Here is a 14,312-nt window from a genome sequence, read left to right on the forward strand (position 1 = left end):
ACCATTTTCACACTGGAGTAAAAGTAAAGAAACCTTAATAAAAATATGACAGAAGTGAAAGGGAATGTCACCCAGTAAAATATTATTTGAGTAAAAGTCTAAAAGTATTTGGTTTTAAATATATTTAAGTAGCAAAATTAAATGTAAAAGTATAAATCATTCTTAATTCCTTATATTAAGCAAACCAGACAGCATACTTTTCTTGTTTGTTATATACTGATAGCCAGGGGCATGCTCCAACACTCAGACATAATTTACAAACGAACCATGTGTTTAGTGAGTCGCCAGATCAGAGGCAGTAGGGATGACCAGGGATGATCTCTTGATAAGTATGTGAATTAGACCACTTCACACTAATGTTTAAAATAGTTACAGAGTTTAATGGCTGTGAAAGGAGAAAACAGTGTACTGTAGTTACCCCACGATACTAACCTAATTGACAGAGTGAAAAGAAGGAAGGCAGTAGGGATGACCAGGGATGATATCTTGATAAGTGTGTGAATTAGACAATGTTCCTGTCCTGCTAAGCATTCAAAATGTAACGAGTACTTTTGGGTGTCAGGGAAAATGTATGGAGTAAAAAGTACAACATTTTCTTTAGGAATGTTGTGAAGTAAAAGTAACAGTTATCAAAAATATAAATTGTCAAGTAAAGTGCAGATACCCCAAAAAACGACTTAAGTAGTACATTCAATAATTTTTTACTTAAGTACTTCACACCACTGTTTAAAACTGTTGCAGAGTTTAATGGCTGTGAAAGGAAAAAACAGTGTAGTTACTCCACCACACTATCTTAATTGACAGAGCAAAATGCAGGAGGCCTGTACAGAATAAAAATATTCCAAAATAAAAAAAAATGGCAAAGCAATTAACTTTTTGTCCCGATTATAAACTGTTGTGTTTGAAGCAAATCAAATACAGCAAATTACTGAATACCACTCTCCATATTTTCAAGCATGGTGGTGGTTGCATCATGTTATGGGTATGCTTGTAATCGTTAAATACTGGGGAGCTTTTATGATAAAAAAAAAAAACAGAACGGAGCTGAGCACAGGCAAAATCCTAGAGGCAAACCTGGTTCAGGCTGTAACACAACAAAATGTGGAATAAGTCAAAGTGTGTGTGTGTGGCTTTGATTAAAATAAAAATGTATTCCTCACGTGCACAGGATCCAGAGGATACATATCTCTCCCAGTTGTAATGGTGTGGATAGAAGGTTTCAGGGTGTGTTGGGGGGTTGGGCTCTATGTTTGATGAATTTGGGGGGCAGCATGCAAGCCATCCACCAGAGGTTTAACTCACTTTGTGAAGTTTCACGTGACGGAATTTAGTCATGAGCCTAACGATGTGAGGTTGCGCACAGGCAGAACGACCGACGCATGAAGAAGCGCAACAGGAGTTGAGCGCGCCCAGTCTCTATTCAACTCTATCCAAATACAATTCTAAAGTTGGTATTGGGATGTACGACTCTTCTCTGTTTCCGTGGATTTGAATAAACGACGTTTTTATTTTATTTTGTTTTCATCTGCCTTCACTTGTAATCTCTTCGTGTTGGAAAAGTTGGTATTTGTTTTACAAAAATGGAGCGAAAAACGCCGGGCAATCTTTCTTGCTGTTGGAGCTTTCTTCTCGCGTACTTCTGGTGCTGTAATCTCACCGAGTGTTACAATTTGGATGTAGACCACCCGATTAGTTTCAGTGGACCAAATGGATCTTTATTTGGATATTCTGTATTGTTACACAAGAACCAGAAAAACACATGGTAAGTGAATCAAACATTGTGGGAGGCTATTTTTTAAACCTCTATTCATACTGTAGAACACCATAACTGAATAGGCTACACACATTTAGGCTATTAGTTGTTGAAGAATGAACAAAATGGGTATTCAGCTCCAAAATGTGTGAAAACTGTTAATTAGGGATTCTATAAACACAAGTAACCTTTGAGACAACAAAACACCAGAAACTGCACATTACGAGTATCCATGTTGCCCTTTTTTGTTTTTCAGTGTGAAGGATATGTTTGTTCGATATCCCACAGCTGGGGTATTGATGTGTATAAAACTGTAACGTTAGGGGTATAAATTCCATATTGCCTGTTATAGGTTATTAGTCGGAGCTCCAGTTGCGAATTCATCTTCCTACCCAGCCGTAAAAAAACCAGGAGCAATTTATAAGTGCAGCATCTCGGACAAGAGAGAATGTCAACAAATATCAACAGGTTTGTAATATCGACTTTACCAAGAAAAAAATCTGTGTTGCTTCCAAGTTATTTGACCAAGGTGGTTTTGGGGATTTGTGCACTGACATTGACCCATTTCCATTGGATTATATGAAAGCACCCTGGTCAAATAACTAGAACCACTTCATGTTTAACATGGATGCCCCACAGATTGTTTTCGAAGGGTTTATAAGGCATTGTTAAAGGTCATTGCCACCTCTCAATTCACGTTCTCTCTCTCACTCGTTGGTATGTGTGCTTGCATGTGTGTGTGTCTGTACTACAGGTGTGGACAGTTGTGGGAAGACATGCTTCTCTGAGAGTGACAACCAGTGGCTCGGAGTCAGCCTGTCCAGACAGCCTCGTGATGGCCATGTATTGGTATGTTAAGTCAATCAATAAATCAATCAAATGTATTTATAAAGCCCTTTTTTATATCAGCAGGTGTCATAAAGTTCTTTACAGTGATGGTCATGTATTGGCTATGTAGATTAGTCCCAGTAGGGGTAAACAAATGTTACAATCCCTTCTCAGATGGTCAGTATTGGTGTAAATTCCAGTGATACACAGTGTTTGTGCCCATTCCGAGACCGAAATCAAATAATGAGATGGGTACATCTTGTATTGGTGAACTTTGTTTAAGGCCAGGCACCACACCCTCATTGGGTATTTATTTCCCTTAATCATATCACAATCAACTTTTGGCAGTTGAATGTAGGCACAAATATAATACTTTTTTTGTATTAAAACATTGATTAAATATTTTATTAAAATATGCAATCGAGGCAACATCTAAATATGCACATATTTGCATATTGCGGTTAAATAACCAACATGTATCTAGGATACAAAAATGTACAACATATCAACAATTCCCTCTGAGCAAGTCTGGAGAATATGTCTAAGGATAACCAAACACAATTTGATGAATGCAGATGCTTCTGAAGCTGAACATTTTTTGTTGGCTTGTAAGAAGAATCTGACTTTCGGGAAATGGCAGTTGAAGACAAGTACACTGAATTTAGACTAACGCCAAACAGCAAACGCCTATTTAGACCCAATCACCATCTCTTCAAAGTAAATGATTAAGTATAGGCCAGTTTGTAACAATCTCTATGAAATGGGCTTTTAGTGCAATTCAATGTAGTCAGCTTTGAAATGATTGATGTATGTCCATTTTAAAGTCGTTCAAATTCATTAAAATGTTGATGACAGCAGTATGATAAACTTAAGAAAATATATAGTACCAGTCAAAAGTTTGGACACACCTACTCATTCCAGGGTTTTTCTTAAGTTTTCTATTTTCTACATTGAAGAATAATAGTGAAGACATCAAAACTTTGAAACAACACATTTAACACCAAAAAAAGTGTTAAACAAATCAACATATATTTTATATTTGAGATTCAAAGTGGCTACCATTTGCCTCGAGGACAGCTTTGCATGCTCTTGGCATTCTCTCAACCAGCTTCATGAGGTAGTCACCTGGAATGCATTTCAATTAACAGATGTGCATTATTGAAAGTTAATTTGTGGAATTTCTTTCCTTCTTAATACGAGCCAATTAGTTGTGTTGTGACAAGGTAGAGGTGGTAGACAGAAGACAGCCCTATTTGGTAAAGAACCAAGTCCATATTATTGCAAGAACAGCTCAAAAAAAATAAGAGAATAGATAGTCCATTATTACTTTGACATTTTCTTCAATTGCAGTCACAAAAAAATATCAAGCGCTATGATGAAACAGGCTCTCATGAGGACCGCCTGTCTTACCTATGCTACAGAGTTCATTAGAGTTATCAGCCTCAGAAATTGTAGCACGAGTAAATGCTTCACAGAGTTCAAGTAACAGACACATCTCAACATCAACTGTTCGTAGGAGACTGTGTGCATGGTCGATTGGTGCAAAGAAACCACTACTAAAGAACACCAATTATAAGAAGACACTTGCTTGAACCAAGAAACACGAGCAATGGACATGAGACCGGTGGAAATCTGTCCTTTGGTCTGATGAGTCCAAATGTGAGATTTTTGGTTCCAACCGCTGTGTCTTTGTGAGATGCAGAGTTGGTGAATGGATGATCTCTGCATATGTGGTTCCCACCATGAAGCATGGAGGAGGAAGTGTGATGGTGTGGTGACACTGTCAGTGATGTATTTAGAATTCAAGGCATACTTATCCAGCATGACTACCACAGCATTCTGCAGCGATACGCAATTCCATCTGGTTTGTGCTTAGTGGGACTATCATTTGTTTTTCAACAGGACAATGACCCAACACACCTCCAGGCTGTGTAAGGGCTATTTGACCAAGAAGGAGAGTGATGTAGTGCTGCATCAGATGACCTGGCTTCCACAATCAGCCGATCTCAACCCAATTGAGATGATTTGGGATGAGCTGGACCGCAGAGTGAAGGAAATGCCACCAACAAGTGCTCAGCATATGTGGGAACTCCTTCAAGACTGTTGGAAAAGCATTCCAGGTGAAACTGGTTGAGAGAATGCCAAGTGTGTGCAAATATGTCATCAAGGCAAAGGGTGGCTACTTTGAAGAATCTAAAATCTAAAATATATTTTGATTTGTTTAACACTTTTTTGGTTACTACATGATACCATATGTGTTATTTCATGGTGTTGATGTGTTTACTATTATTCTACAATGTAGAAAATAGTAAAACATTATGAAAAATCCTTGAATGAGTAGATGTGTTCAAACTTTTGACTGGTACTGTATTTTTTCATGACGCTTTTTATTTTTTTAATGTTTATTTTTTTTAAATACTCATATTAATGGACCAAAGTGCCAAAAAAATCTCAGAATAGGTAGATGCAACATTTTTATTTCAGCCTGTAGTGCCTGGTCTTAAACAAGAAACAAGACTTGCATCCTTTGCAACCCTACCAGACATATCAAATGATCCCATATTACACTGATGTTCCTATTTTGAAGACCCACATCATTTACATATTTTGTGTTTAGCCTATAGCCTGTTGTCATTTAACGTTATTTTGTAAACTTGCTGCTGCGCAGTGCTCTCCTCATTATGTCACTTGTTAGAATAAACACAAATGTACATATTTTGTGTGTAGACTATTCCATTGTTGTTACATTCCTCCTCTCAAATAGTTGCATTTCCTCCAACAACATCTGTGTTGCTTCTCCTTCCACAGGCATGTGGGCATCGTTGGAAGAACGTGTTCTATTCCAGGAAAGAAAACCAGAACAAGCTGCCTCATGGTGTCTGTTACAGATACGAGGCTGACCTCAAACAGTCTCAACCACTCATCCCATGCTACAAAGGTACACTGTTTTGCATTTACAGGATATCTGATTCTTATTCATTAATGCATACCGTAGCAAAACGTTTTGCAACAGAAAAATGGAAATGTGGGTTATAAATCACATAAATCAGTCAATAACCGAGGCCGAGTATCCATATGTTTTTGTTCTCGCCATGTCTAACTCCAAGGCCACACCTGTAAGCAACCTGCACTGAGTCTGAGAGCTTGTTGACAGTAAGCTTGCTTTATTGGCCAAAATGAAAATGCATCTGCCACTCTTTCTCCAGATCACCAACGGAAGTTTGGTGAGGACTATGGATCATGCCAAGCAGGGATATCCAACTTTCTGACTGAGGTATCAGTTCCTCTACATATTCTATTTAAACCTATATTTTATGCATATGCTAGTAATGCACGTGTTCACATACACATGCACATGTACATGTACATGTACACATACACAAGTCACAAACTTGAAATGCACACAACCCATGAAACTGGGAACATTCCCAGAACATTAGTTAAGATTCTCTTTAAGTTCTAGTTCCGTTTTTTTTGCTCTAAGATTAAGATGATAACATCCCCAAAACATTCAAACATTCTTCAGAAAATGTTTTAAATTAAATATTGGGATGTTTTCCTAACATTCACTAAAATGTTGTGCACAACATCTGAAACAACCACCACAGGACATTCCCCAAATGTTCTCATTAGGTTTCCAGGTAATGTAATAACACAATAGTTTTTGTGTTATGAGAACAAACATTTGCCACAACGTAAAGAAGGTTCTGCGAACTTTCACAGAACCAATTTTGGTTTACTGGGAAATCACAAACATAAAACAAAAACTGAACAATACTCTGATGTATGTGTTGTGTTATTTTTCTTCAGGACTTGATAATTATGGGAGCCCCAGGGACATCGTACTGGACTGGATCTGTCCTGGTCTACAACACCTCCAGCAGGGTCCTGTCTGCCTATGTGGATGACAGCAGCACTGTCCTCTATGGCAGTTACCTGGGTATGTTAATTATAATATGGTTGGAGACGATCAGAAAGACTTGTCTGGTTGTCACATGTCTCATAAAGACACTCAGTTGTTTCTAAGTTGGTGAAGTGTAATGTAAGGGAATACAGAGAGGAAGCATGCTTTTGTCTGTGTGTGTGTGTGCGTGTGTGTGTGTGTGTGGGGGGGGGGGGGGTTGCTCAACATTTGCTCAATTGTAGTTACTGCAAATCATCATGCCAGTTACATCTGGCTCATTTCTCTTATCTATTATATCAACCAGTGCCATCTGGTTCTACAGTACCTGTTCAGTTGGGTATTCTAAAGATGTACTAAGGTTTACAAATGTTTTATCAAGGTTATACTAATGTTGCACTGACATTGTATTAACGTTGTGATACGTTTCCATTGCCGGGCTACTCTGGTAGTCTGATTCTTTGGTTATATTGTGATCCTTCTTTTCCTCACCAGGCTACTCGGTTGGGGCCGGCCACTTCCTCCACCCTGACTCCACAGAGATTGTTGGCGGTGCGCCCCAGCACGGGCAGACTGGTAAGGTAAGAGTTAATTTCATTCCTTTTTTTTCTTTCACCCCCATCATATCCCTATCACCCCGCCACCCGCCTGTAGAAAGAAGCACAGAACCAACACTTATATGTGGCTTGCTTCTTATGACCTGACAAGCTAAAGGCGGTAAGTACAATACAGTGTGTGTTTGAATCACTAACCAGGGTGATGCTAAATATATGATGCATTGGGCATTCCTCATGTTACTGGTGAAATGTATGTGCTATTGAAAAATACATGTGGGTTTCGCTCTGGTTGCCCTGTTGCAGGAGAACTTTCCTGCAATGCAGGACATTTTAAACTTGTCGGAAGGCTTTCATTTAGATATGCTTTAAGGATCTTGTCGTCAATACATTCGATTTACATTTAACTCATTTAGCAGACACAGACTATGTCCCAAAGGGCACTCTTTTCCCTATTAAGTGCACTACTTTTGACAAGGGCCCATAAGGTAATGTAAATTAATCTCTCTGCAGAAAGTGGGGAATAATTTTGTCTTTTGGCAATTCTGTGCACATTTTATGGAGGAATATTTTATTTTTTGAAGACTGTAAAAGTTGCTAGTTCTTAATGGCCTCACCAAATACATGTCCCACAGGAATGTCAAGATGACAGATGGGAGATATTTTTTCAGTAGAAAGCAATCAGATTAATGCATTGTTGGTTAAGGGCTTGTAAGTAAGCATTTCACTGTAAGGTCTACCTACACCTGTTGTATTTGGTGCATGTGACAAATAAAATGTGATTTGATTTGAGATCATGTCTGTATGGGTATTGTGATATAATCTAAGTAGTTTATGCATTTTACCATTCATCCGTAGTTGGCTTTAATTTTTGATGTGACCAGGTCGTTTCTGTCCTCTTCTCCAGGCCTACCTATTCAGAGCTGAAGAAAACATGCTGAAGATAATCAGTGAAGTCAAGGGCAGCAAGGTGGGAATTAGTAGCCAGATATCTTTACGGCCAGGTCCCCTGACACAGATCAAGCCTAGTCTTGTACTAAGAATCTCCATTGAGCATGCTCTTTAGTCTAGGACTGGGTATAAGCTTTGTCTGGGAAACCGGAAATGAATGTCTTGATTTTGATGCAGAACTCGATCATACCTCCTCACTGCAAAATCACTTGACAACTGCTGGCTTCATAAATAAATGTGATTGATTTGATCGACTGTATTGACTTGAAACCTGTTTTCCTATACTGTAGCTCGGCTCGTATTTTGGTGCCAGTGTGTGTGCTGTGGACCTGAATGGAGATGGCCTGTCTGATCTACTGGTAGGATCTCCCATGTACAGCACAGTGAGAGAGGAAGGACAAGTCCATGTCTACATAAACCAAGGAGCCGTAAGTACTGGGATCTTTCCCAATCCGTTTTTCCTTCAATTCAATACAACTTTATGTTTGTCCCCTCAGGGGCAATTAAGATAGGCTTGTCACTTACAAGTATCATAATCAACACCCTCCACATAAAGAAAATACAGTATACGACAGACAATCTTGATTTCCCTGATTCCTCTTCTTGCCTTCTCAAAACTCATTGGAGGAGAAGGTCAGGAGGGAGGGACATTGGATTTTCTCTTCCAATGTGGCTTGAGAAGGAGGTGAGGAGTGAGGATGCGAGGATTCGAGGAAAAACAAATTGAGTGAGATGCAACCTGTCTTTCACCACTATCGTAAAAATAACTTATTGTGCAGTTATTGTGTGTCTAGCTATGTGAGTTTTGCAAATAGCCTTGGATCTAATGTAATTTGATGGTCCATTACCTATTGAAATTTTACTCTAAACTTTGTGAAGCTGTTATATGGAACACTGTCCCTGAAGATACAATATTTGTTAAAACAGAACAACATCAATAGAGACTTCCTACCTCACATCACATCTCACACACATACTGTTATCTTCACAACGTAACTCTGTAGTTCTTAAATATGATAGTAGTTAAGCATCTCATACAATACTGGCGTTGTGCACTGTTATAACAAAAACCTTTCAAAACCAATGATGGTATCACTTAACATTAAGTTGCTCTTATACCTATGTAGTAACATCTAAACTAACTATTCAGCTTTCAGAACAATGAGATAACTTTATAGAAATGAATATGCTCGAGTAAAGAGATTTTTCTTTTATTGCCATTTCCTATAAAAAGAAGAGGCTGGAGTTACTATATTACTGTACTCTCTTCTACACTGGCAGATGATATAAAACAACACAGCATGATGATAGCAGGACCTGAGGACTGTTTCTATGACTGATGAGTTTGTATTACGGAAAGCTAAACCAGCGGATATCTGCTACATTTATAGTGTACTACTAAGGACCAGGCAACTCTGCATGACATGAGTAACTTTACGTAATTACCAACCTAATGACTACAATTACATGGAGCTTAGCTAGCTACTTCCCCCACATATCTCCATCAGCAAATGACCGTTTTTTTCTTCCCGGATCAACTTTACAAGCCATTACCCTGGGCAGAGGAGAGAAGGAATATTAAGACTGTAAATGAATGTGTTTTAAGGCTAATATGAAGGAAGCAGAGTTTCAGTTGGTGGGAAGCAACTCGTATGCTGCCAGATTTGGGGAGACCATAACTGATCTGGGAGATATTGATGATGATGGCTTTGCTGGTGAGTGTTATGCATATTTTTTTGCAAAGATATAAAGCAATTCTGGTCTTTAAAGTTATAATGATTTGTCACAGTACAGCAAAACTATGATGACAAAATCAGCTACCCTAGCGAATGTGCCAATGTTCTGCATAGTTTTTGGTAAAAACTTTTTTTTACAAATAAAGTTAAATTGAACTTGGTGATATATTCCAAGTAGGTACTGTCCCAATTGTTGCACAATAAAATATCTGCATATTTCAGTTGAATGCAATGTAGCCTGATCCACCATCCGGACCACTGCGCTCTCATTTAGTTTCAATGTAAGCTCGCAAGATCAGGATGGTTGATCAAGGCTATGAGCAATTGGCAGCTCTAAAACGAACAGAAAGTGAGCTATGCCAGTCAGAAGGAGCTACACTAAAGTCTGTGGTGATATTGGGTAACTGGGTACGAAGATACACACCATAAACCAGCCCCACTCAACACAGAGGAAATACCACCAACCAACCACATCCCCTACAGCTGATCACAGGGCCCCAGCACACTTCTAACTGCCACTTACACCAGCCTAACTGCCAGTTCCTCAACACACACACACACACACACACACACACACACACACACACACACACACACACACACACACACACACACACACACACACACACACACACACACACACACACACACACACACACACACACACACACACACAGCTACAGCCACAGCCACACCCACACCAGGGTTGTGGTCAATTCCATTTAAATTCTTGTCAATTCAGGATGTACTCTAGAATTCCAATTCTCTTCAATGCTTTTCAATAAGGAAAATCTGGAATTGGAATTTGGTTTACTTTCTGAATTGGGGCGGCAGGTACCCTAGTGGTTAGAGAATTGGACTACTAAACGAAAGGTTTCAAGATCGAATCCCCGAGCTGACAAGGTAAAAAATCTGTTGCTCTCCCCTAAAAGAGGCAGTTAACCCACTGTCCCTAGGCCGTCATTGAAAATAAGAATTTGTTCTTAACTGACTTGCCTAGTTAAATAAAGGTTAGAAAAAAAGAGCACCCTAATTCCTATATAGTGCACTAATTAACTACATTACCCTACGGGCCCTGATCAAAAGTAGTGCACAAAATAGGGAATATGGTGCCATTTGGGACGCATCCTAAGTTAACCACTGACTGACTGTAAATGTGTTCCAGATGTGGCAGTGGGGGCTCCGCAGGAAGAAGAGCTGCGTGGGGCTATATATATCTACAATGGGAGGAAAACAGGGATCTCTCAGACCTTCTCTCAAGTATGTATTCAGCTATGGCTATGTCCCTTCCAGCTGCTGTTTGTCCGCAGACTTCAGGGACAGGAGATTACTGGAAGGAAAGAAGAGAGTGAAGGGAAGAGGGGTCAGGGTGTCCCTCCTATGACCAACGATCAGGGACAATAGATTGAAGGGAGGGAGGGAGATAGGACGTGAGGATCAAATGTGCCTTTATTTCTCTCTTTGCTCTCAGACAGTCGGAAGAGAGTTCCTGACTCTGAATTGCTACGATTTCCTTAAACTGTTTGGTCTCCTGCTTTTCTCTGTCTGAGCATGTGAGACAGTTTACATGAAGCAGTTACATTTAAATGAGCTTTTAGTTATGGAATACCATAGAGATAAAGCAATGTATATGTAAATAAATGTATCTCAATGTGGAATACAACCTCTTGGAGAAAATATAGTTACTGTATATCCAAATACAGATCAATTACCTTACTTGAATCTCAAAGCTCCGTACTAGAAAAAAAGCTGAAATATGTACTGTACAGCTTACATCTGGTAGTCATAGACAGCTCTCTTGGTTTGGGAGACAAAATGAAGTGTATGAAGTGTGTGAAGTACAGAGGGTTAAACTGTAACAATAATCCAGCTGTTCTTGTTCCATCATCAGAGGATCACTGGCTCTGTTCTGGGTAATGAGTTAAAGATGTTCGGCCAGTCTGTGTCAGGAGGCATCGATGTTGATGAAAACGGTTACCAAGGTAACTATCCCTTTCTTGACTGTCAACCTTGACTGTCAACCTTTCCCTCCAGTACAATGTTTGAGTCTGTCTCGGTTTCTCTACTGCTGACTAGAACAGAAAACACGGAAATGTCCTGTTATTATGTCACACATGCTGTGCCTTAAATTAGTAAGATCGTCAAAACATGGCAGTGGTGGGAACAGAACTGAGAACTGAGGACAGGGGACGGGAAAATATGTGTGCACGTGGGTGAGTGTGTGTGTGTGTGTGTGTTGGCTGCTACCCAGGGAAAACCAAATTGGGCAGTGGGAATATCCTGGGGTTTAAATTAGGGTCACTACTGATGGTTGTCTGCTTACTCTCTGCTTCTCATCTTCGCATCTTCCACTAGTGATACACTGTGAACTAAACAGGATATATGGTAGACTGACAGAGAGAGAGAGATGTAGACAGTTAGTCATCTCTTAGCTAGTCATCTCTTAGAACTGGTACATTGTAAAGTATTGTGTACTGTCTTGTCAATAAAACATTTCATTCGTTTTTTTCATGTGTTATTTGTTTTAATTGTTGTTTTATAGATTGATTTGTAACGCAAGTGTTAAATACTTATCTAAAAACAAAACGCATCAGTTTATTGCCACACTGTAAAATAAATCCTGTTGTTTTTATGGTAATTTACTGGCAGACAGTTAGTTACCTGTAAGTTACTGTAGGAAAAAAGTACAGTATGTTACAATAACTTCCAAAGGAACATTGGTTTAACAGTACATTGCTGTAAAGTTTAAAGGAGTTTTGGTTACAGTAGGGTAAACTGTGTGAATACATTTTGTCTGCAGGCAGATGTGGATTGAATGAACCAACGAATGACCGAATGACTGACTGAATGAACAAATGAATGAATCAACAAATGAATGAATTAAAAACATTCCACTGATGTCTTATGAGTGCTTCTAAACTGAGTAACAAACTGGTTTAGAGCTTTAACAAGTCTAGAGAGCCTTGCAGCCAGATAGGCCTATAGCAGGAAATTGCATGTTCAAGATAATGACAGCTATCTATCTGCATCTCTCTAAACTACAGATGTAGCAGTAGGGGCCTTCCTCTCAGACTCAGCTGTTGTTCTGAGGTAAGAACTGTGTTACATATCACATTACATCCACTAGATAACTAATCTCTGAAACTAGAATTACTGCATTCATGTCAGAGATGTCGGGTAGAGGTTAAGCTTTCAATGAACATTGGTGAACATTTTATCTTACATTTCATTATTTTACTTTCTGAATATTACCTCAGTGAAAGTGGCTTGGCCCATGTATTTGACCTGTATAGTTCCCTGGCCATTTTTACCATTTGTAATATCTTTTGGTTTGTAGATTTGTTTGTCTTCTGGCCCATATACTGTAGCTTCCATATTCTAATGCAAATGTACAATTGTATTTGTTTTGACCCAGAGTGTCGATGTGTTGTTTTCATGTTGTTGACATGTTGTCGTCTCCCTGTGCCAGGACTCGTCCAGTAATAGTGGTAGAAGCCTTCATGCCCCTGCCTGTCAGTGTAGACCGCTATGTAGCACTGTGTTCTGACAACGGTCTTCCTGCTGTCTGCATCAATGCTACAGTCTGCTTCAGGGTCCATGCTCGACACTTCACCTCTTCAATAGGTGAGCAGACCCTCTACCCGTGCCCCTGGCTCCCTCATAGCCCTGCACTGTGAAAACAACCTGTCTGTTTGCATTGTGTTAATCATTACATTAGTGAAGGTTATGTGTGCAGGGGCACTTACAAACAAAAGACAGTTTTGGTTCTGGTGTGTGTACTTAATAGTAGAGGTCGACCAATTATGAATTTCAACGCCGATACCGATTATTGGAGGACCAAAAAGCCGATACCGATTAATCGGCCGATTTGTATTTATTTATTTGGAATAATGACAATTACAACAATACTGAATGAACACGTATTTTAACTTAATATAATACATCAATAAAATCAATTTAGCCTCAAGTAAATAATGAAACATGTTCAATTTGGTTTAAATAATGCAAAAACAAAGTGTTGGAGAAGAAAGTAAAAGTGCAATATGTGCTATGTAAGAAAGCTAACGAACATGAGAACATGTTCTCAGAACATGAGAACATATGAAAGCTGGTGGTTCCTTTTAACGTGAGACTTCAATATTCCCAGGTAAGAAGTTTTAGGTTGTAGTTATTATAGGAATTATAGGACTGTTTCCCTCTATACCATTTGTATTTCATTAACCTTTGACTATTGGATGTTCTCATAGGCACTTTAGTATTGCCAGTGTAACAGTACAGCTTACGTCCCTCTCCTCGCTCCTCCCTGGGCTCGAACAAGCAACACAATGACAACAGCCACCATCGAAGCAGCGTTACCCATGCAGAGCAAGGGGAACAACTACTAGAAGGCTCAGAGCGAGTGACGTTTGAAACTCTATTAGAGCACACAACTAGCTAGCCATTTCACTTCGGTTACACAAGCCTCATCTCGGGAGTTGACAGGCTTGAAGTCATAAACAGCGCAATGCTTGACGCACAACGAAGAGCTGCTGGCAAAATGCACGAAAGTGCTGTTTGAATGAATGTTTACGGGCCTGCTTCTGCCTACC

At 39.4% G+C, this 14,312-nt stretch overlaps 1 protein-coding gene across 1 annotated transcript in view; it reads left to right on the forward strand.

The window, feature by feature from the left end:
* Window positions 1-1,302: 1,302 nt before the first annotated feature.
* The window catches only part of LOC110520316 (integrin alpha-4), a 29,553-nt gene continuing 16,543 nt past the window's right edge, over window positions 1,303-14,312 (forward strand). The window contains exons 1-14 of the mRNA XM_036974824.1: window positions 1,303-1,762; window positions 2,106-2,221; window positions 2,508-2,602; window positions 5,390-5,519; window positions 5,788-5,855; window positions 6,392-6,521; window positions 6,978-7,063; window positions 7,944-8,006; window positions 8,278-8,415; window positions 9,594-9,702; window positions 10,889-10,983; window positions 11,615-11,705; window positions 12,768-12,813; window positions 13,193-13,347. Of these exons, the coding sequence (XP_036830719.1) occupies window positions 1,581-1,762; window positions 2,106-2,221; window positions 2,508-2,602; window positions 5,390-5,519; window positions 5,788-5,855; window positions 6,392-6,521; window positions 6,978-7,063; window positions 7,944-8,006; window positions 8,278-8,415; window positions 9,594-9,702; window positions 10,889-10,983; window positions 11,615-11,705; window positions 12,768-12,813; window positions 13,193-13,347 (1,504 nt within the window). The 5' untranslated portion in view covers window positions 1,303-1,580. The remainder of the gene's footprint in view (window positions 1,763-2,105; window positions 2,222-2,507; window positions 2,603-5,389; window positions 5,520-5,787; window positions 5,856-6,391; window positions 6,522-6,977; window positions 7,064-7,943; window positions 8,007-8,277; window positions 8,416-9,593; window positions 9,703-10,888; window positions 10,984-11,614; window positions 11,706-12,767; window positions 12,814-13,192; window positions 13,348-14,312) is intronic.

Source organism: Oncorhynchus mykiss, chromosome 3, assembly GCF_013265735.2.
Source record: "Oncorhynchus mykiss isolate Arlee chromosome 3, USDA_OmykA_1.1, whole genome shotgun sequence".
In the NCBI taxonomy this organism is placed as follows: Eukaryota; Metazoa; Chordata; class Actinopteri; order Salmoniformes; family Salmonidae; genus Oncorhynchus; species Oncorhynchus mykiss.